Here is a 25,294-nt window from a genome sequence, read left to right as displayed (position 1 = left end):
TAGGACATATGTCAGACCATCTATCCATATTCAAATTGAAAATTTAATTCCATTTATTTTCACTAGTTGGTTTAACATCCTTTTTTTTAAAGTGATCTGTAATAGTTTTTACATCCTTTATTGTTATTAAATACATTTTCTAAATGGAAAATGACAAATAGTCTGACCAGTGTCATTATATCTAACTGTAACTTTTTACATCAGGACTTTACACACTGAATTATACCTTGAAAAGCAAGGAAATTCATATCTAGACCATATTTAGCTTTAAAGCTTTCAAAGTCAATCACAGTTCCCTGATCTGTAAGCGTAACACCAATATAGATTACACTATGTTCAAATCATTTCCTACAGAAAATGGCTACCTTGTTCACCTTTATAACGGAGTTCATCCTGTCCGGAATATATTTTTTCTTTATTAATATTTTTCAAGCCAGTAAAACATCCCTTCATTTTTAAAGTAGGTAAGAAAATATAAACTGCAGTTTTTTTTGTAGTTGGTCCTAAATGAAAATGGTGCCAGTCTGATATCCAACATGTCCACCACAGCACATATCTTTAAAATATTCTTACTGCTACTATTCCTTTAAAAAAGGTTATATCAACATGGGGTTTCCATGAGAACATGTCCGATGAAGGGTACAATTTGCTGGATGGGTAGACAAATTCTGTAGACATAAGATTCAAAGTGAAAAATCCATGTTAATATAACTGTCTGAACAGCACCATTTTCATTTAGGACAAATTAAAACATGGGATGATTTTGTTTTATCATAATCATTCAAGTAGTTTAGAAGAATCATAAACAAACTAGTGCTAAACAACAGATGGATAATGGATGATGGACAACAGGATGGATCTAGGACCATTTAAGGTGGAGATGGAGCTTTGAATATTAGCTCGTTTTGTTGTGACTTTAAATATTTGCAGTCACAAAAACTGGTACCCCAATAACAAAAAAAGAATTAAAGTATTATGATTTTTTTTATGTTCACCATAAAAGCTGTATTAATCGTCAATGACCACCATAATAATATACTAATCTAATCTGTCTACCATAAATCTATATTAATCTAACATGTCCACCAAGAAGATATACTAATCTATTATGTCCACTATAATGCTATATGTCCACCATAAACCTATACTAATTTTATATACATAAGAATATACTAATCTAATGTCCACCATAAAACTATACTAATCTAATATGTCCACCATAAAGCTATACTAATCCAATATGTCCATGATAAAGCTATACTAATCTAATATGTCCATGACAAAGCTATACTAATCTAATATGTCCATAATAAAACTATACTAATCTAATATGTCCATGATAAAGCTATACTAATCTAATATGTCCATTATAAAGAATACTAATCTAATATGTCCATGATAAAGCTATGCTAATCTAATATGTACACCATAAAGCTATACTAATCTAATATGTCCATGATAAAGCTATACTAATCTAATATGTCCATGATAAAACTATACTAATCTAATATGTACACCATAAAGCTATACTAATCTAATATGTCCATGATAAAACTATACTAATCTAATATGTCCATGATAAAACTATACTAATCTAATATGTCCACCATAGAACTATACTAATCTAATATGTCCATCATAAAGAATACTAATCTAATATGTCCACCATAAAACTATACTTATCTAATATGTCCATCATAAAGCTATACTAATCTAATTTGTCCATGATAAAGCTATACTAATCTAATCTGTCTATGATAAAGCTATACTAATCTAATATGTCCATGATAAAGCTATACTAATCTAATATGTCCATGATAAAGCTATACTAATCTAATATGTCTATGATAAAGCTATACTAATCTAATATGTCTATGATAAAGCTATACTAATCTAATATGTCCACGATAAAGCTATACTAATATAATATGTCCATGATAAAGCTATACTAATCTAATATGTCCACGATAAAGCTATACTAATCTAATATGTCCATGATAAAGCTATACTAATCTAATACGACCATGATAAAGCTATACTAATCTAATATGTACACCATAAAGCTATACTAATCTAATATGTCCATGATAAAACTATACTAATCTAATATGTACACCATAAAGCTATACTAATCTAATATGTACACCATAAAGCTATACTAATCTAATATGACCACGATAAAGCTATACTAATCTAATATGCACACCATAAAGCTATACTAATCTAATATGTCTATGATAAAGCTATATTAATCTAATATGTACACCATAAAACTATACTAATCTAATATGTCCATGATAAAGCTATACTAATCTAATATGTCCACCATAAAGCTATACTAATCTGTCTATGATAAAGCTATACTAATCTAAAATGTCCACGATAAAGCTATACTAATCTAATATGTCCATGATAAAGCTATACTAATCTAATATGTCCACGATAAAGCTATACTAATCTAATATGTCCATGATAAAGCTACACTAATCTAATATGTACACCATAAAGCTATACTAATCTAATATGTTCATGATAAAGCTATACTAATCTAATATGTACACCATAAAGCTATACTAATCAAATATGTACACCATAAAGCTACACTAATCTAATATGACCATGATAAAGCTATACTAATCTAATATGTACACCATAAAGCTATACTAATCTAATATGTCCATGATAAAGCTATACTAATCTAATATGTCCATGATAAAGCTATACTAATCTAATATGTCCATGATAAAGCTATACTAATCTAATATGTCCACCATAAGGCTATACCAATAAGATAACACTTAAATTCATTACTGAAACTAGAAATCAATTTTGGCATTTCATATTTTCTATTGCTGCTGCAGAGATATATGTACCTACCAATACCAAGCTCCTCCAAAACTTGCTCCAAGGCTTTTGTTTTCTTTTGACCTACAGAGGCTGGTAACTTTATCTATTAAAAAAAAAAACAACAACAGAAAGCATGTATTTATTCTTTACAGAGTTTAATTGATTGTTTTTATGTGTGTATGTCTGTATCCAGGATCTATTCTAGTATACACAATTACAGGATTTCTGCTCATTTCTAATTTTTTAAAAATTAATAGAATACATGAAAACAGCATATTATATATTATACCATTATTTCTTCATTAAATCCCTCATATATTCAGAAAATTTCACTTTTTAAAAAAAATAGAGGGGATAATAGCCCCCCCCCCTCCAAGTTTCAGTTCTAAATTAGATCATATGTGTATGATAAATAAAACTGATTAGAACTAATCTAAGGTGTAATTAGCTGATTAATGATGTATTTTAACTAACTTATCAAGCAAAATATGTATTTTCCTGTAATAATAACCCAATTATAATGCATTAGAAAAAGATCCACTATCTGGAAATCAGGTTCTTCTAAGCTAAAAAAAAGCACTAACAAAGTCTTGGCTTGTTTTAGAAACTAAAGTACCCAAAGTCATCTGTTTGTCAAGACACATGTCAGAAGAGAGGGGTCTCCTCATGGAAACAGAATCACAGAGATGTAACTGGGGGGCAGGTTTGAGAGGTCATGCCTGTTTTTGATTGGCTAAAAACCAAAACAAAATTTACTCCAAAATCTGGTTTCTCCATCAAAATTAGTATTTGACCACATTAACATTATGAAACAACTCTAAATCCAGCCCCTCCCTAAAAAATGGAAAATGTTTTTTTCTGTCCGTGCACAGACAAAGGAAGTAACTTGAAGATTACCTCTCCTCTCCCACATTAAGTGGATACCCATACACTGTTTGTTTTACCAATTTAAGTTTTTGCTCAAGACTGTAAACGATGCCTCTGAAATCCAGTGTAATTTTTCATACAGTTTAGATCTTTCAGCACAACTTCTCAATGGTTTATGAAGTCAAAGGGTTGATATCCCTTTTGAACATAATATATGTCATTTTTTTTCAGTGTTTTTATTTATGCAGTTTGTTTTTGTCCATGTGATACTGATCAATAAGATCACCATCATATTTTGAATCTGTAATGTAAAACTTCAGTTTATTATGCAAACTTTTATATTTGGTCTTGGTTACATGAGTTTTGCCTAACAGAAACGTGCATTTTTGGGTATGCACTTGTCTTTTCTCTATCATTTCAGATATGTCCAACAAACTATAAGAAAAACATGTACAGTCCTACCCATTTGTTGACATCCTCGGGCCAGAGGAAATATTGTCAACATAGACAGATGTCAAGATAAGTGTTGGGGGGGGGTCTGGAAAAAAGATACAAGTTAAATTCGTCAGTAAGGGGTGACCTGTCATCAATGAGTAGCATTTACACTTTGAGAAAACAAACAATGGAAATTTTGAGTACATAAAGACAAAACCATTGTGAAATGCACCTGTATATTGACAAATTACATTTTGGTTACCTTTGTGTAATAAAATCCACAATAAAATACTGCATCGGTCACATCCTGATATGAAAAACATTCACTACGATATTCAATGTCGATATTCAATGTCAGCATTAGCACATGGTTGCATAGTTATTTACATGCTTCAAGTACATGTACTTAAATTGGCCTAGATTTTGGTCAGTCTGTTCCCGTCTTATTGAGGCTACCAAGGGGATGGGGCTATTCACAGGGAAATGAAAACCTGTCAACAAGTTGGTTTAAACAGTACCTGTATTTAGTCACAGAAGTCATCATGAAAAGTACATAAAAATGAACAAGAGATATGCGGCTGATTTGATTAATGAAGGCATAATATTGTATTTATTGACACATGCTAATGAGGTATTAAAAGAAATTGATTCTTACAATACAATACTGTAACAATGTCAGCTCAAGTGGTATACATTTAAAATACATCCCAGAGATAAAAAGTTATGAATTCTCTCAAAATACAAATACATGCAGCAGTAAAAGATTTTAATGACATATACAAATACATCAATGCAGAAAATTACAATAAAATTTAATTTAATTCATCAAGGACCAAACAAAAGCCTATTTTTTTTATCCAACCACGACATTAAAGCTTGGCGGCAAGATCAACTAATTGTTGAATAATGTACAGGTCGGAACTGGCCACTTGCCGACATAAATCATTAGGTGGGAAAATTAAAGCCTGGCAGCAAGATCAACTAATTGCTGAACAAAGTATGGGTCAGAACTGTCAGCTGGTCAACATAAATGAATAAGCAGAAAAATTAAAGCCTGGCAGCAAGATCAACTAATTGTTTAACAAAGTATGGGTCGGAACTAGCAGCTTGTTGACATAAATGATTAGAAAACAAAGGATTTGTTCAAGCTGGGACCAAGGGCTTCTGTTGACATGTATGTTTATTTTCTATCTTGATGCCGAAATAAGCATGACAATTTTTATAGTAATAGTAGACCAAGGGATTGGGACTTTGCTTTTTTGTCGAAATAGGCAGCTTGTCGACATAAGTGATGTTGATATAAGTGGGTAGGACTGTACTAAATGTTCACTGTTGCATCCAACTTGGAATCAGAAGTGTTATGGGGTACATGAGAATGCCACACCATTCCCATCAAAAAGGTTTCCAGAAAAGTACCTATGTCTATAATCACTTCAGACTCCATGGATGCTGTTGCAAGCGATTCTGCATACACTGTTGTTGCCACATATGCAATGTCTCAAATACAAAGCAATGTCCTCAGCTATGTCAATGAGTGCACTTGCAGAAACAGGGGCAGATTTTCCCCAATTTTAGCAGCCCAGACTTAAGTCACCAATACAATTACCCATACCACCAGTGTAAGGTGTGTGTGTGTGATTTGGATTTTTAAACATAGCTTTAAAAAATTTTCAGTCATATCACTATGATGTCTGCGGTGTGACAGTTTATAGTGATGTCTAGCACTGGGGCATCATGCTGCAGACATGTAGCATAATGTCCCACCCAGTCACATTATCCTGACACCATGCCGACCAGTCCTAACACTAACCGCTTAATGCTGAGCGCCAAGCGAGGTAGCTGTTTAGTACCATTTTTGTAAGTCTTTGGTATGACTTGGCCGGGGATCAAACCCATGACCTCACACATCTGAGGTGGATGCTCTAACCACTAGGCCACCAGAGCGGTCCAATGTAAGGTCTTTTAGTTTCTAATTCATAGTTTTATCACCAACATATAACAAGAAGATTTACTTGCTATTTATACCTTTATATCATGTGATTTTAATAATATTTCAAATTCTTGTCATGAAATGAAAGATGAGAATTAAAGAAACCAAACTGATGGTTTCACTTGTTGGATACAGTTTCTTTTGAAATACAAGTTTTACATTGACAAATGCGATGAGACCAATAACCCTTTGATTTATGGAATTTTTCTGGCTGTAATTAGTAACTACAAGCAACCAGCTTTATTTCACAAGCAAAAGGACTTACCCTCTGACTTCTGACTGATACACCTGATTGTTTGAAATCTGGAAACTTGATACCTGTTGATTCTGGGGTAGTCTAGAATAAACAAATAAATCATTGTGCTTACTTAGCTCTTACAAATCAGCTAATAAAAGACCTAATCAATTGGCTAATTTTTCTGTTGATGGATACATTTTGAAAATGTAATGCACATTTATTCATGCTGCATGTACTTACTAACATTTGGCATTTCTGTAGTGATAAGCCTATCAGATTTAAAAGTACATGGTATTGGGCACAAATATACACAAGTTCAATTTACTTTTCCAATATAATGTTTCCAGTCAAATGAAAACAACAAATGTTCATTTACACATTTTCAATCTATGACATCCAGACTCATCAAAAGACAAAAGTGTATCCTGAGCAATATTATCAACTAGATAACTGATAATAATAACAAGAAGCTATTATGCACAACTATTCTACATTCACATTTTTTGGAAAAGCTAAGACAAAACTGAAAAAATGGTCCAAATAATTCATATGCATACTATAAATTACCTACTTTCACGATTGTAAACAGCAATGAAATCCATTAGCATTTCACTACACAGAGGTACATCTCACATAAAAGTTTATAGGGACTGTGTAAGGTCTGTGAAGTTCAAATGTTTGCTGAACATGAAGGAAGATTTTCAGCCCAGAGGTTATAGTTAATACAACACAAATGATGAAATCATTACATTAAAATAAAACTATGCAACCAGGTTTTCCTGAAATAAAAATGCCATCGTAACGGCTGATCACCCAACCAATTTATCTATTTCCGATGAAAATAAACATAAACTGTGCAAGCTCACATCCAGTGACCCTGATCTATCATCTGCAGACTCCATAGGCTATTGCCCTCCCTCAAGTAGGATAAAACTTTGAAGCTGAAAATATTGTGTAAAGTGTACAAAAAACGTGAGGTAAACGGACATATCACGGGCAGACATGATTTTGGTATTCCACAAAAAAGCTGAAAATTTGAAAGGGGGGTTTGGGGGTCCTCCCCCAACAAGGTCTCAAGTGGCAGTGCCCCCGATCTGGGGGGTTCAGGGGGCCAGCCAAAAATGCATTTTATAATCATAAAAACTGCTCCTGGTGCAACTTATGATCATAATATATAACAAAATAATCATTTGAAAAACTAACAAACTTACCAAAAAATTTCAATTTTACTTGAATAATTTCACAATATTTATTGTCACATGAATTTGCTCTAAAATACTATTGGTGCTTAAGTTACTTCATGTGCATGTCAGTGTTCACATCATAATTAAGTCACTATAATTTCTCAATATTTGCAGCAAATATATTATACTTCTCTCTTTTCATAACAAATCTGTAAAATAAACACCCAAGAACATCCTCCATATACAAATAATCCCATACATTCACTTGTCTTTTTCTCAAAAGGACACAACCTGTTGATATGACAGTCAAGCTCTTTTTGCGGCTTTGGCAAAGATTTCTTTAACCTTATTTATTTACTTACTTTTTTGGCTCAATGTACAATTGTTTCTTTTCCTTCTCAATGACAGCCTTTTTCCTTTCAAGCTTGTGCTTGTATTGGAGACATGCAGTGCACATATTCTGACAGAGAGCTACATCTGTTCTCTCATGCAAAAAATCTTTCTTCTTATAGTAATTAACTGCACTTTTTACAGAGGCTTTCTGAGCTTAAATTTTTCCATATGCAGCTTCTTTTGTACATGCTGTTCCAAATGCTTCCAACTGTGATTACCGTAGAGCAGAGGTCACAAAATGCCTGTCTTCTAGCCTTCAGTTTTCTTATAAACTGACCAACTAAATTTTCGTCGACTTTTCACTCCAGCCATTCCCATACGTTTTTTTAAACCTTTATGTAAACTTCTCGTGTCATGGTCTCTTTCAACAACTTGGGACGCCATTTTTTTGCAGGCACACTTCTTTTCATTGCCATCAGTTTCCATTACACGAAGATTCATTAGATGAATTTAAACTTTTGACCAATCAGAATACTCTTTATGAGAGTCATGGGCTAACGAATATATGGAACAAATACATAACAAATTCGTTGCGGAATGAGACAGAACAGACCGTTTTTAAAAAACAGGATCCGAGATGATAACAAAACAGGACTATATCAAGAAAAATTGGATTCAATTCAGGGGAAAAGCGGAATGCCACTTTAAAATGGAGAAAAATCATGTCTGCATGGGGAACTCAAATTAATAATTTTATCTCTAGTGACCTTTGGACCTCCTTACCCAAAACTCAATGGGCATGTGCTTCTGTAAAAGTGTAGCCTACCTATAAAGTTTAATGAAAACTGATTACAGTACACTTGATTTACTGAGCAGGAACCAAACAATTACAATGTCAGCTCCAGTGACCCTGGCCTTTTGCCTCTCTGGGTCAGAATCAATAGATACCTACCCCTGCTGAAGCTTAGTCAATGATGAAAATTCAGTCCAGAAGTCTCAACTTATCATGTAGAAAGGAAAGTCACCATTACGTTCCAGTGACCTTGACCTCAACTAGAAGGCTCAAAATCAGTAGACTTCTGCTACAACCCATGTGAGGGACACACTTGACAAAAAATACCCTGGCCAGCTAAAGTTATATTGCAGACCAATTCATCAATACATTAATGAAGAAAGACAGGTATCCAGTGCTATCACTGTATCCACCTCTATCTCTTAGGATTAAAAAATGGAGGCAACAAAGCATAAGGTTTTCTAACAATACTGATATTTGAAGGAAGCTCAAAGAGTTATGAATGCTGTGTGTTTAGGTATACATGCACAAGTGCAACACCAGTCAAATCTAAGACAATGATACTCAGGAAGTGAAAAGACAGGCCTCTAATGTCAAGCACCTGCTTAATATATGATCACATTTTTTAAAAATTTAATGGGACAGGGAAAAGTGTTCAAAATAAGTGGTTGCTTAATACAGGCAATGTTTAAGGCAAGTCTGACTGTGGACCCTATCTCGCAATTATTCTCACCTAGTTTTACTTGCTGCTTCAGTGAAAACATCCCAAAAAGCACTTCTAAGACAACAAATGTCATGCAGCAGCTTATAAAATTCTGACATGTATAAAAGCCCACTGCACAAAATCACATTTTTCAAACCAACAGGAACTTGCTGGATTCTGCAAAAATCTGGGTTTATAGTCCTTAATTGTCACAAGCCATAGGCAACAAATCTGCTACAATCCTTTCACCTGTATTATTATTATTATTATTATTCTCATATGCAGTGCATCATCAGCCATTTAACGCCATCATCAGCAAGGTGCAGAGCCTGCAGTTCACCGAGGAACTTTGTCAGTGGACAGTTGTTCACAATGTGTGACATGGTTTGAAGACCTCCACAGCAACAGGAAGAGTTTGTGACCAAGCCCCACTGGACAAGGTTGACTGCACAATGACCCTGTCCTGTCTGAAAGCGGTTCACTGTGGTTCACAGATGACGTGGAAGATTGAAGCCAAGAGGGCAGACAGATGGCTCAGCTAAGAGGGAGTGGTTTACAACATCTGTTGAAGACCACTTGATACTCCATGCCAAAAATAGCTGTCATATCCTCTGGCAATGAACCTAGCCAGACTGGGTGTTTCGAAGTCAAGCGGACTGCTGGATGTGAGGTGCAACACTATTTCTTCATTGTTCATGAACGTGCATAAACAAAAGTGTTATCAATAACACAATGTAAGAAACTCCTTCATATCAAGAAACTGACTGGTTTTCATTCAAACAGCATCAAAGATCATGCTGGGCCAATATTGCAAAATTTATTTAGTCCTGCTTGCAGTGATTGGTTAAGAAGTTTGAGACATATTCATGATTATATTGCAGCCAGTCATGGGTGAAAAGGTTATGTAGCCCGCAGCTTGCAACAATTATGATCCATAGATTTAAAGGATACTCAGGGGCAAATTCTAAAGAACTTAAACCTGTGATTGGGGGAAGAAAAATTAACACCTGTCATGTGTGGGCAAGGATAAGCAGAGGTTTCTTAAACAAATAAAACAAAAGTTAGTCACATCACAGTCTCACAATCTGCAGGATAAGCAGCTATTTTAATATGTCTGAGGCCTGCTCAATTGTTGATCAAATTCAATCTTCTTCTTTTAGTTATTCTTCCACTGAAATATTCACGTACCAGAATAATCTGAGGCTTACCCCAATTTCTTTAACTTTCTGTGGATGTTGCATTTTCTTTTTGGTGCTTTTTCTGTCCACTCTTCGACTGTCTATGTTGCTGTCAGCTGCCGTTATCAACTTCTGCAGGTCTTGCGTCTTCTTTTCTCTCTCTTTCTTCCTCAATTCAATTTTCTTAAGTTCTGTTATTAGATACTCTTCCTCTTCCACCTAAAATAGCATACATTTTCCATGGAGAAGAAAGCAGTAGAGACCATATGTTTATTATATGCCAACATAAACCCTCTTTTACAAATTATCAAGTACGTTTCTTAATAAAACAATTTTAAAAAATATTCTGCTCTGAAGATATCCTCCCTTTGGATGTCTGGAGAAAGTTAGTTTATTCAGCCATATTTATCAAAACAGCTTTAAGAATACTAAATCAGAGGCTGAAAATTTTAGTTCAAGATTTAAACCCTATAAATATTTTCTAGCTCCATTATAAATATTTGCTAGCTGCATCATATGGTCTAATCAAATTACTTGCATTTGCGGCTATTCTTGAAAGATCAGTTTTGCGAGACAACCTGTCATTTGTATCTATATTTTTAATGCACTTATCTATTTCATTCCACATGTGGCAGTCTCTAATTTTGTTCACAAAGAGGAGGTCTCTCAAGACAGGGCTTGCCCTAACTGTGCCAAAGAAGTAAACTTGTGCACAGATTGTCCACTAAAAATTCAATATTTTTACCTGCTCAGGCGTTCTTTCAAACAGTTTGATAAGCTGAAGTTTCCTCTTTCTTTCATGCTCAGCATCAAATGGTCGGATCTTTGGTTCAGTTCCAGCAGGAGCTCTTACCTGAAAAATGTCCAAAAGCTTCTAAATGTTTTTTTATTAAATACATATATTAAACTCTACCTGAAATATAACTCATTTCAAATGATGTAATCCAACATTTGCTAAAACATTTAAAAATACAGAGCCTGTTCCTAGCATAGGAATATTGATAAAAATCTAATTTTAATCATAAATACTAAGATGCTTTAGGAATGGATATAAAAAGTACATAATTCTCTGCAAAAAAGGTGCAGAAACAATATATCCAAGTTACTTGTAGTTAATGGTACCTTTGTGAGGGTATTACAGATGTTATAGTATCTTTCTTTGAGGTCTTCTACACTCCTGTTTGGATATTTCTCACGATCCCAGCGATCATGTATGATGATAAACCTAAGGTCAAACCGTTTGCAAAGGTCAAAAAGATAGTCTGTTTCTTGGCGTGTCCAGCTGTCATCATGGAGATGCTGCTGATATTCCAGATCAGAGTAGACTGGGATGTCAACACTCTGAAAAAAGATATTTATTTTTTTACATCCATTCTTCTTGATAAAATGGACCCAATTTCAAATACTTCTTAATAATTCAACCTGAAAGGACTTGAATTCACCGACTTCTAATAAAACAGCTCCAATATACTTGATTCAAATTACTTCTTGACAAACAGCCCACATGGACCTGATTTTCACCAATTTCTTGATAAACAGCCCAAATAAACATGATTTCACTGATTGGTTGATAAGCAGCCCAAATAGGCCTTATTTCATTCACTTCTATATAAAATAACCTAAATTAACCTGATTTCATTAATTACTTGATAAACTGCCCACATGCACCTGATTTTATTGACTTTTCACTGACTTCTTGAATCAACAGACTAAATGAACCCAATTTCATTGACATCCAGATAAAACTTTCCAAAGAACCCAATTTCACAGACTTCTTGAAAAACAGCCCAAACAGACCTGATTTCACTGACTTCTACATAAGACTGCCCAAATGCACCTGAATAATGAATTCAATGAGACTTCTTGATAAAATACCCAAAAGAACAACATTTTACTGACTTTTTCATACAACTTAATTACTTGATAAAATGCACCACATGGACCTGATTTTACTGACTTTTCACTGACATTTTGAATCAACAACCCAAATGGACCCAATTTCATTGACTTCCAGATAAAACTTTCCAAAGGACCTGATTTCACCTGACTTCTACATAAGACTGCCAAGATGCACCTGAATTCATTGACCTCTTTATAAAACACCCTAAATGAACCAGATTTCACTGACTTTTTCATACAACAGCCCAAATGGACCCAATTTCACTTCTGGATAAAACAGCCAGAAAATGGATCCAATTTCAGACTATTCCATACAACAGCCCAAATAAACCTGATTTCACTGAATTCTTGGTAATCAACCCAAATGAACCTGATTTAATAGACTTTGTGATAAACCAGCACAAATGGATTCGATTTCACTGATTTGTTCATGCAACAGTGTTGTGACTCTATGGTCCTAAAATAAGTAAAAGAAAGAAGCGAAGCTAACAAGTTTTCTATAGCTTAACAAATAATATAATTCTCAAATTATAAAATGAAAATTTAGGAGGAACTTACAGCATTATGAATTAAATCCAAAATAATCCTTAAAAGTTCTTCACGAGTTCAAAAGAATTGTCAATTGAGTGTTCCAAATGAATTCCAGGTCCTTGGATGTGCTAATGTGCCAACAGTCTTGATGTATTACAATGGCATTGTCCAGAACTACTCTGAATAAATTCACAACAGTCCTGAAAAATAGTTTAGTCCAGACTCAAAGAGCACTTTGTAATTTCAATGAATAATCCAAACAAATAGCTGCCTTTTAAAGTATATCCAAACACAACATTAAACACATCTGCACTTTGATATTAAAACCAGAACACATGAAATAAGAATGAATTAACTGATCAACTCTTGTCCTATATATACAATATTTTCCTATGTGACTCATGTCAAAATACCCCACAATACAATTGAACCCACATGACTTATCCATTCAATGAGAAATTACCCCAAAAAATTACCAACAGGTTTATTATTAACATTGATTTTAAAAGTTGTAAACACCCATTTATAGCTCATATGCACTCTACAGAGATGCATCAAGAGTAAAAGACTATATATATATATATATATATATATATATATATATATATATATATATATATATATATATATATATATATATATATATATATATATAACAAAAGCTCAAATGGAACAGATTTCACCTATTTCTTAATAAACAGAACAAATGGACAAGAGTTCAGACTTTCTCTTTAAGCAGCTCAATGGACCTGATTTCACTGTATTCTTGATACAACTCAAATGGACCAGATTTCAATGGGACAAATGAAGCTGATTTCATTGATTTGTTCATAAACCAGACCCAATGGCCTGATTTCATTGATTTCTTGAAGAAACATAAATGAAGCTGATTTCATTGACTCCTTGATAAAACAGACCAAACGGACCTGATTGCAATGACTTTTTGAAGAAGAAAAAAACCCAGCTCAAACGGACCTGATTTTACTAACTTTGTTAAATTCAGCCTTAAGTATTGGTATCTGTGAACTCTAAAGCAGTCTGGAGAAGTTGATTGCTTATGGGATCAAAAGGATACTGTGTAGGTTTCCAAAACTGGCCAAGGACTAAAGTATTGAAACAAAGTCAAAGGAAATAAAGATAATAAAAACTAATCCTTAAGTATAAATGCTAACATATGTATGGACGAGAAACTACTTCCAGTGTGATACAAATAAAAAACAACATTTAATATAACACTCACTCAATAATACATTCACTTCAAATATTTTAAAATAATTCAAGAATTTTCTTTCTTGACTAAAATAAATGGCAAAATACTGTGAGAAGATCAATCTGAAAAAGTCCCCACAACCTATCATTATATTCCTATCCAATAATCAAGATGAATGAATTTATAGTTTTTAAAAATGCTGAATTCTTCTGAAAATGATTTGTCAACATGCATTTATTCTTCTGAAAATTGCAGTGTGCATTACGTTTCACTGGTATCTGCTAATATATGCAAGAGTAGTTGCATTCACAAAGTTCTGTCATACACTGCATATGACACAGAAAACATGTTTCTTTCAGCTACAGTGACCTCAACCTTTTGACCCTTTGACTAAAAAATCAGTAGGCATCTTCCCTACCCCTGGTGCAAACCATCCACAAAGTCTGGAAGAGGTCTGTTATATATAACTAATATGATTGTGCAGTAACCATTTTTCTTCTTTCAGTCAGTGACATTGACCTTTGGACTTTTTTTTTATCCCAAAATCAATAGCTTTCTTCCTTACCAAAGTGTAAAACATCTAAATGAAGTTTGAGGTATGTCATACAGAACTAATGTTTTGTGTTGAAACCATCCTTAATTCTTTCAGTCAGTGACATTGACCACTGACAATTCAGCCCAAAATCAATACAGTTCTTCATTATTCCAAATGCAAGACATCCATAAAGTCTGACAACTGTAGACAGGGGACAACTTGAGTTACTGTACAGAAACTATTTTTCTTTTCAAGGCACAATGACACTGGCCTTTGACCTTCTGATTCTAAAATATAAGGAAGACTTCCTTACTGCAAGTTAGCTATCCACAAAGTTTGAAAACTGTAACCGGTGAGAACCAGAGTTATTGAGGAGAAACTATTTTCCTTCTTTTATTCACTGCGACATTAACCTTTGCACTTTTGAAGCTGAAATTGACAGGATTCTTCCTTACCCCAGGTGTAAGCCATAAATAAAGCTTGTTTCTTTATATTGTGGGCAACTAAAGTGCAAAAGCTCTGACAAAAATCATGGGAGCACAAATATGTCATTGGTTGCATATTTAGATGACCATACACTGTACAAAGTTTCAAAGAATCCATTTTTTTATTTAAAAAATGCAAGAACAGTCGAGCTAGTTATGCTGAAGATGTTGTGACATATACTGCATTAAATTACAAAACAAAAAGGACAACTCTAACAACAACTGTTGGAGAAAATTCATTTATCAATAGGCCTATACAGATCAATATTGGATAAAAACTTTGTCACAACCAACATCTTATCTGCCATGATAATGTTAAGTGTCGAATATCATGGAGTGGTAGCCCTTAATAGTGACTGGGGCCAACCTTTGTTCCTTGAACACCCTGGGCAAAAAGTCAGCTACTGTGGTATTGAGGCACTCATGGGGAGCATGTTATTGACTTTGCACCAGTCCCTGAAGATGTGCCACTTCACCTCCAAAGACTTTAAAGTGGACGATCTTCTTGCTCATGCGATTTTATCTAAAAGTTAAATTATATAGCCAGGCATGAAGGAGAAGTCAACCTGGACTAGGATGGTTCTGAGGCTGAGAATAATCATCTTGGCCAGGATTTTCCTGGGTAGATCTATTACTAGATCACGGTGATCACTGAACCAGGACTTTTACCAGTGGAAATGAGTACTCAGAATCATTTTGCACTTCTGGCTCCTCAATTTCTGCTTAATTTTCAGTACCAAAACCATTGGGAAAAGTAAAGGCCTGCAAATACTCCCAAGAGATAAAAAGGCTGTCCAAGCCTCTGGATCTGATACTGGAGAGGAAAAGGTTTGTGATTCTACATGGTCGCAAAATGGTTGATCCTTGGACAAAACCCATATCAGGCAAATCTTACGGAAGACTGAAGTATGGAGTGATAATTCTGTATAAAGAATCTGTCCCTTCCTGGACAGAGAATCTGCCTGGAATATGATGTGGATGGCAATGTTGTGATGTGTGCCCCAATGACAGAATTCCCAAAATAGTAAGACAGTGTTAGGGTGATTCAGTACAACCTTGTTTGAGGAGGTATAAAACTACACCAAGTTGTCTGACATTTTGAACATGAAATTGCCCTAAAGAAAGTCTCTCCAGAAATTAAAGGTCTTGATGATAGCTTTTATTTCCAAGAGACTGATGTGGATGTGGAGACCTGCATCCTCTGGATCCCATTTGCCATGGGGTGTCAAAACTGTTAATAGATGGGCTTCCCAACAATGGGTACTCCCTGCCTTTGATCCAGTTCTTGTTGGAAATGGGCTCTATGGGCTGGATGATTCAGACTATCCAAAGGTGAGGAAAATGAACAAGGATGTGGCAGGTGATAAAGTCCATACCCAGATGAACTTTTAGGATGGACAAAGATAAGACTTTCCAAATTGATCAGAAAGATGAGATTAATTTATATGGAATAGGAGAGTATTCCTTCCTTTGATTAGAACTGAATTTACTATACGTTTCTGGAGGATGTCGTCCAAGTACACTGCTGTAGAAAGTAGATGAGGTCAACCAGAACAGGGAGATCCAACACTGTTTTAAGTGCAAGAGTCTGGTGCCTACTGGAAGGCTATATGAAGTCAGATGGGGATGTGAATTAATGGCACAAGGGTGGAGGCATAAGGGTAGAGAAACTCTGTCCCCTGCCACCTTTATAAGACTGCCTCTGTGACAGATTAGCAAATATACATACACCACTCCCTCGATAACTCGCGCCCGAATAACTTGCAATCCCACTTATAATGTGGTGTCCAGCATGGCTCCCGATTCTTTCCCAAAAAAATATATTTTAAATATCTTTAAAATATGCTGAACATAAAAATATTACGATAAGAATTGGTAAATTAAACCTTTGATACATCGCTCATTTTATCATCGAAAATGGTGATTAATGCCCGTAAAGATAGAATCCATATTGTGATATTCGCAAGTTCTAAATAAGATATCATATATTATGTAAGTTTTTTTAATGATAAGTAGTTGTCAATACACTGTAAATAAACAGTCTGGTGAAATAGCAATCAATGAAAACTTCTGGTAAATGCTAACAGGTGACAACAGAGAATGAAATAAACACCAATTAAATGTCTTGCTATGTGAAAGTTACATTCTAATCCTTTAATTCCGTTTCAGTGTAAACATTATAATCGCAACAAATGCTGTTCTATGAAAACATGAAAATAGTCAATCGACCGTCACATCGAAACCCGTAAGTACTTCTGTGAGAACCTAATTACATGCTGGCATTGTTTTGATCAACAACTTGGGGAAGTGTTTGTTGCATTAAAAAATCAATTAAAAGAGACCTGTGTTGTTTTATCACTTTGAATGTGTAATTTGTATCAAATCAAGCAAGGGAGGTACAAAGAAAAATTCAAAGTTGTGCAAATCTGAGCATAAGTTATTGTGGTCACTACCGTTATCAAAATTCATTTTATTTGACCAATCGAAAATGGTTTCATATTTTTATACAGTGGCTGAAGACACAAAATGTTGACTATGTAAGGATCATACAGTTGAGAAATCTGTGGGATTTTTCTCGGCAGCAGAGAAATCAAGGAGTAACAAAAAAATTAACTGATATTTTTCAAAATGTGAAGTTACCACCATGTCAGCTAATTCTGTGCATCGGGTAATTCTGCGCAACGATACATCATTTCTGTAAACATTGAATCACGTGTTACTTTTGCTCAAAAATCCATTTTGTATCAAGAAATAACGATCGTACTTTAATTAAGGAAAGATTCAACTCGAAATGCATATGAAAATGTGATTTCTAAATGTCAACATGAAGACCCGCTCCATGACCTTCTTGAACCGGTAACCCAGAAAATCCTATTTTACTATGTATCTTTTAGAATGATACAAATAAATTCAATATATAAATGAGAGAAATGTATACCTTAAAACAATACTGCATTTTAATCCAAGTTTCCAATTTTGCAAGAAGTTGTCCCACACGTACAAAATCATCTGCTACCCAACGTGTCAACTTGCCACTAGAACATAAATTCTCAATAAATTCCCTGGCGTAAAGTCTGTTTCTAAATTCTTTAGTAATTTTTTCACCATTAATAAGATGTTGTAAACACATTACATCCTATTCATTGTTGTTTCTCTTCCACATAATAGCTTATTTTTTTACAAAATGTTGAACTTTACTAACTTTTCTACAAGATCGGTTTAGTTTACTTAATATCTCTTGCCATTTATTGGCACTTCTACCTTGAATTTTGTAAAACTAGCTATAAACCTAACCTAATTATCTGACTGAACTGCTGACAGAAACAAAGTAATGTATTTCATTTCTATAGCCCGATGGATCAATCAGTCGAATTCAGTATGCGTTTTGCTACAATATTGGAGACGGAAACCTTAAGTGCGCAGAAATGCCCAACAGCATTGTATATTTGTCAAGCATGTCACAAATGGCAAGTATTATCATGTTCAAATTTAGTTTTAAATTTCTAGACCCATTAAATTCATGTTGGTAATGATTAACCCTTGTGATTTTTTTTTATTTTACTTCTACAACAATCAAATCTGTCTATCTATCTATTTATTGTTCGTTCTTTCGATCAACAATGTTTTTCGAAAAGAGTGTTGATCTTTTGTGTTAAAAAACCCGTCTAATTTGGATCAAACAATGTAACTAGAATGTATCCAGTTCAACACACAAATCAGTGACGTAGTACACAATGTGTGAAGTGGTACACGTGTTAAGCAAACGGAAACCATGTGGAATAATGTTTTTGATGATCTCCTCCATATACTGTAATTTATCCTGAAATTAATGTTGCTCTATGAGGATAAAATAAACAAAGTACACCTTTACAAAGAGATATTTATTCATGCTGGCTTTGTTTTGATCAACAACTTGGAGAATTGTTTGTTGCATTAAAAAATCAATTAAAAGAGACATGTGTTGTTTTATCACATGAATGTCTTTTGTATCAAATCTAGCAAGGGAGATACAAAGAAAAAATTTAAAGGCATGCAAATCTGAGCATAACTTCTTGTGGTCGCTACCATTATCAAAATTCATTTTACTTGACCAACTGAAAATGGTTTCACATTTTTATATGGTGGCTGGAGACACAAAATGTTGACTATGTAAAAATCATACAGTTGAGAAATCTGCGGGATTTTTCTCGACGGCAGAGAAATCAAGGAATAAAAAAGAAAAAATTAACTGATGTTTGTCAAAATGTGAAGTTACCACCATGTCGGATAATTCTGTGCATCGGGTAATTCTGCGCAACGATACGTCATTTCTGTAAACACTGAATCACGTGTTATTTTTGCTCAAAAATCCATTTTGCATCAAGAAAGAACAATCATACTTTCATTAAGGAAAGTGATATTCATAAAGTGTACAAAAAAATCCCAAATTTTGAATCGAATGCATTTATTGGCATTTTTACCTTGAATTTTGTAAAACTAGCTATACACCTGACCTAATTACTCAACTGAACTGCTGACAGAAACAGTCCAAAGTAATGCATTTCATATCTATAGCCCAATGGATAAACATGCTTTCAATGCTGTGAGCAGAATAGGCAGACATATCGTGAGTCAGGAAAACACGGGGGGTGGTATCACCTGTGTCCAAAATTAACATTATTTTGAACAGAATATTCTGTTGACAATTGCTCTTTTCAAATGGTAAGCATTGCTGTATTTTATTTTCATCAATCGGTCGAATTCGGTATGCGTTTTGCTTCAATATTGGAGACGGAAATCTTAAGTGCGCAGAAATGCCCAACAGCATTGTATATTTGTCAAGTAAGTGTGTCACAAACGGCATGTATTATCATATTCAAATTTACGTTGTTTTAAATTTGTAGACCCATTAATATCATGTTGGTAATGATTAACCTTTGTGATTTTTTTCATTCTACTTTTACCACAATCAAATCTATCTATCTATCATTTGTTCGATCGACAATGTTTCTCGAAAAAAGTGTCAATGTTTTGTATTAAAAAAAAAAGTCTAATTTGGATCAGTCAATAAAACTAGAATCTATCCAATTCAACACACAAATTAGTAACATAGTACACAATGTGTGAAATGGTACACGTGTTAAGCGAATGGAAACCATGTGAAATGTTTCTGATGATCTCCTCAATATACTGTAATTTAATTCTGAAATTAATGTTGCTCTACAAGGAAAAAATAAATAAAGTACACCGTTACGAAGAGATATTTATTCACAGTTAATCTCAGCACGATTATAAATTGAGTATTCAACACTATAACCTGCCAACCCAACCCCCTTTTTGCCTTTACGTCAACTCCTTTATTGGTTTTGGCTTTTTTTATAGGTCCCTCGATAACTCGCACCTTACTTATAGTGTGGTTGATGTTTTTGGACCCCGATGTGCATGAGTTATCAAGGGAGAGGTGTACCTTATTAAATCTGGCAAATGGATAGTCCTTTCCCTCATCAGCTAATTTTCTCCAGTGGTAAAATATGGCACCATCCTGTAGTCAGAGAAAAAATAGTGATGATGATGATGATTATGATGATAATGCTGAAGCCCAATCAAGTGACCTGAACATTCATTAAATATTATAACCTAGTCAATCGGATAAATATTGTCAATACAGTTTTTTTCGGTTTCATGGTTGCTATAAGCTAAGGTATTAAAGTACAATGACTGATGATCCCTATGGAAATAACAGGATACTTTCACCAATCGATGTATTCAAAAAATAACAATGCATTATTTCCAAAAACCATGAAAACTTATACTAATGAATTAAGGCTGTTATTCCCCTGAAGGCTCACTCTGCATTTAAACTTGTCTTGTGCAACTCAACCATGAAAGGAGCTTGTAGTCATTACAGACAGACATTTAAATGTCTTTGGGAATACATAAACTCTCTCTCTCTCTCTCTTTTGTTTTATCCTTTTTAAGCGTATGCATTCATAAGCAGCAAAGCCTAACTCATACCTTTTCTTCCATAAATGTTTGAAGTGTGTGTTAGAATGATAACAGTTATTACAAAAACAACCAAATATAGCAAGATGAAACATGGTCAAACACATCAAAGGTTTTTAGAAATATATACAACTACTGTTGACTTTTCTAATGCTATCAGAAAACTGACTGATGTGTCTTGCTTTTTCACTAACACAGGTCCAGTATTAAATAAAACACAATGTCTTGCTTTTTTACTAACATGGGTCCAATATAAAATGCATACAATGTTTTGTTTTTTTCATTAGCATGGGTCCAATATTAAATAGTTCATGAGTATCCAACTCTACCATGTGATGTTTTAATCTCCACAGTTTCATAAGCTGTACATCTGTGACTATAGTGTTTACTATGAGATGCTTCTTTCATTATCAAAATCCCTATGAAAAGTGGCAAGCAACCTCTAAAACGAGGTATATATTGTATAAAATAAAAAAAATCTCTCCATTTGTTTTACTGGGAGACAAAAAGGGATTCATTTTTCAAATGTACAATACGATTTTTTGGCATTATTAGAGAACACTTAGGAAATGATATTAAAACTTTGATTTTATTTGACCTGATCAACTTTTACAACTTAATACAGGCTAAATATGTTCAAATACTGATTACATTTTGCATTAAAATGGAATGGTTCTGAGTTCATTCACCAAACGTATATGCCATTCTGTCTATACAGACAACTATTTGACTACATGCAATCATATTACATCTCGTAACGGTTGTAAAAATCATTGTACAATACCTTTCTTGCTGGGTTTGTAAAGGGCATCCATTTCCAGGGCCTGACTCGACTACTACCTATCTTGGCCTTCATTTGTTTGTAACCCTGGTTAGTATCTGCAGGAATCAAAGGTGGGGCATCCCTGTCAAAATATGCAAATCTTTGTACAAACTGTTGTGGTATGTATAAAATTGCAAAAATTTGCATGGCTACAGTTGAAAATTTGCTTAAAATTTTTCTTAGGGTATAAATTTCCACTGATTCTGTGGTTGCTACAATTAAAGAACTGTCAAACATGTTATGGTTTGCCCTCAAAAATAAATAAATTTAAAGAAATGTAAAAAGCCATTACTACCAATTTTCAACTAGATAGCCAAAGAAAGTTTCCTAGTCCTTGAAATTATTTTTGTTTTTAGAGAAACATCATGGAAAGTGTTTTCCTAAAAAATGCTTGATGAATAGTGGTTGAGTGAAGGAACTCTGTCAACATGAAACTAATTTTGTCATGTCTTTTCCAGAAAAAAAGTAACATGGTGAGCATCATTTTGTCCATCAAAAACAACAACTCAAAGTCTTTGTGCACAACTCTGAAAAAAAAAAAACAATACACCCTGTCGTGTAAAATCTTTGTTTTTATTAGCATAATGATTTAAAATACATTCTTTAAAGCATACATATATTTATATTTTGTATCTAACAGTGACAAAACACATTTAACATCTACAATGAAAGGGAGAAAAAAACTCGGGATATAGAGCAGTGACCTGATTTTAGTGAAATATTATAAAAGAATTGAAAATAAGCAGTGAAATATATTATTATTAAATTTTGTTTGCCTCGTTTTCTGGATAGATTTCTTTTATTGTACAGAGCAGTTCACACTAGTTTTCGATTCTCCACCCTTTGCAGTGGGGCTGTTATTCCCCTCCAGGCTCACTCTGAATTGAAACTCCTGTGGTAAAAGGGTAAATACCAACAAATCACCACCTTGACTCTGCTGACATGTCTTGTGCAACTCCACCATGAAAGGAGCTTGCAATCATTACAGACTGGCATTTAAACAGCATGATGTCCACATATAAAAAAGACTAAGTAATTTACAATCATTTAATGACTGAAGAATCCATCATCTTTATGTCAATTATATATTTGGATTTTAAAAAATGATAATTTCAAGAGTCTTGTATATTCAGTGTCTTCAGAAAAAGGTTGACAGACTTCTTTGCAATATGGCCCATAATGCATGTGTAATGTAAGAGACCAACCCTTTAACTGGGAGAGGATTTATTTCAAACTTTTTCACTTGTTTCCTTTTTCATTTCAAGATATTTCTTTAAGTACCATGTAGGACAGAATAAGATCTTTTTTCTACAAATGAGAGCAAACAATTGTTTAAAAAAATAATACCAATCTCCTAATCTCTCAGAATATTATGTTTCTCTGGAGACAAACTTGACTTCAGTAGATGTTCTACATAATTCAAAGCAGTACTCATTGTCAACACTGTTATAAAATATTGACAACAATTAGCTCAAAAGAGGATGTCAATTTCGACTTGGGGAAGGAGTCATTCATAGCAGACAAAGCCATCCGACTTATTATAACCCAGCAATTACCAGAGAAGTTCATGAATTGTTCACAATTCAAATAAATTAAATTTATTGCTAAAATTTATAGTAATTTTGTAAAACTGTAAAGATTCTAGAACTTATCCCGCTCTCTCCCTAACAATTAAGTTGGAATCAAATATTTTCAGATTTCATTTTCCAAAAACAGGAAGAACGCTGCACCATCATAGTTTGCTAACTTGCATTTTCTTGTTTGGTATAAATTATATGACATTCAAGACAACCAGATCTCAGAATCCAAAATCTCTCTCACTTTAGTGTTAAGTAGCTATCTGGTTTATTTAGTTTTCTTATTTATAGGAATGATGTGTAGCTATAAAAGCTAATGTACTGCTGGTTACTGTCTAAATGAAATTTTAAATTTTGCAGGGACACATCATTGCAGGTGAACTGCCAACCATTTCTAATTGCCTAGCCACTTGAAATTAACAGCAATTTTGGGGACTGGGGAAGCTTGTCTGCCAGTCTGAACCTGCCCTGAACTCATGTGTTACTGTGCTGTAAAACTTCAAAATAAATTAAATGTTGATCAAAGCATATATACTTTCTGATTCTGCAAACAAATGGACAAGATTCCAGTCTGATATCACAGACTCTTTAATGTACCTTTGTCCAAATTTTAGTGAAAGTAATGTTAAATTAATTAAGTGAAAGTAATGTTAAATAATTTAATGTTAAATTAATTAAGTCAAAGTAATGTTAAATTAATTAAGTGAAATTAATGTTAAATAAGTTAATGTTAAATTAATAAAGTGAAAGTAATGTTAAATAATTTAATGTCAAATTAATTCAGTGAAAGTAATGTTAAAGTAATGCTAAATTATGTTGTCATCTGTCTTCAACAATTCTGCCTACAGGTCTCTCTCTCTATTTCTCAATGAAATGTGAGGATTCTGTAAATGGTACTTTCAGCTGACATTTAGCTGGTAATGAAGTCAAGCTTCCTACATTCTATTTTTCATGATGAGGGTTCTCGCAGGGTTCTTAATAGACTTCATAACTAAAGAGTCATTTGACCCTTGACACCAAAACCTCTAGAGTCAAAATGAAAATCTCAAGTCAAAACTGAAATGTCAAGAATCATTGTTTTGGAGTCATGATCTTATAGATGGAATTGTTCATTAATCTCTGTATCAGCATTAAAATTAAATGTGGCAATTACAAAACAACCACACTAAGCCTCATTATAAAGTTCAAACTTCAATCTTCCAGTGGCTTGGTTTTTATGTTTGCTGACTTCTCTCTAATACTCCTCCATGCTAAATTCATCTAGATGAGATGCACATCAGATGTATTCTCAAGTTTCATGTCACTCTGCTTTTTTTCTAAAGTGGGGAGAAGGCTTATGTTTCAGCATTTTGACATGAATTGGACTAAGCATATACCAACTGCCCTTCGAAAACATTCAGAAAAAATGCAATAACAATTAAACCATAAAAAAAATTAAAATACCTATAAAATATTTCAGCCTAAACCATTATTTTGGTGCATATCTCCTTTTTACCTCATCTCTAACAAAGATCAGCCAATTTTTATTAAGATATTAGCTTGAATCTTGGGGGCTGTGATTGGTCCGATGGAAGCCTGTTCTTGGCAATGAAAGAGGAAACCATCATAAATGAAACTGACCCATCTTCTCTGCACTGCATGTAATTTGGGTCCCTTGATATGACATGCATTTCGCTGATTATGC

The 25,294-nt window shown here is 33.8% G+C and overlaps 1 protein-coding gene across 1 annotated transcript in view; it reads right to left on the bottom strand.

Annotated features, from left to right (window-relative positions):
• Positions 1 to 25,294, bottom strand: part of LOC149807405 (DNA methyltransferase 1-associated protein 1-like) — a 55,777-nt gene that overhangs the window by 15,196 nt on the left and 15,287 nt on the right. The window contains exons 4-10 of the mRNA XM_089966413.1: positions 21,995 to 22,115; positions 20,675 to 20,749; positions 11,691 to 11,909; positions 11,314 to 11,421; positions 10,599 to 10,787; positions 6,405 to 6,476; positions 2,878 to 2,950 (exon numbers count right to left, since the gene is read on the bottom strand). Coding sequence (XP_089822539.1) covers positions 2,878 to 2,950; positions 6,405 to 6,476; positions 10,599 to 10,787; positions 11,314 to 11,421; positions 11,691 to 11,909; positions 20,675 to 20,749; positions 21,995 to 22,115 — 857 coding nt within the window. The remainder of the gene's footprint in view (positions 1 to 2,877; positions 2,951 to 6,404; positions 6,477 to 10,598; positions 10,788 to 11,313; positions 11,422 to 11,690; positions 11,910 to 20,674; positions 20,750 to 21,994; positions 22,116 to 25,294) is intronic.

The sequence above is a fragment of the Sinohyriopsis cumingii genome, chromosome 1, assembly GCF_028554795.1.
Source record: "Sinohyriopsis cumingii isolate HCF-2022 chromosome 1, ASM2855479v2, whole genome shotgun sequence".
Classification (NCBI taxonomy): Eukaryota; Metazoa; Mollusca; class Bivalvia; order Unionida; family Unionidae; genus Sinohyriopsis; species Sinohyriopsis cumingii.
Note: the sequence above shows the minus strand (reverse complement) of the source record. Positions and strands in the feature narration are given on the sequence as shown.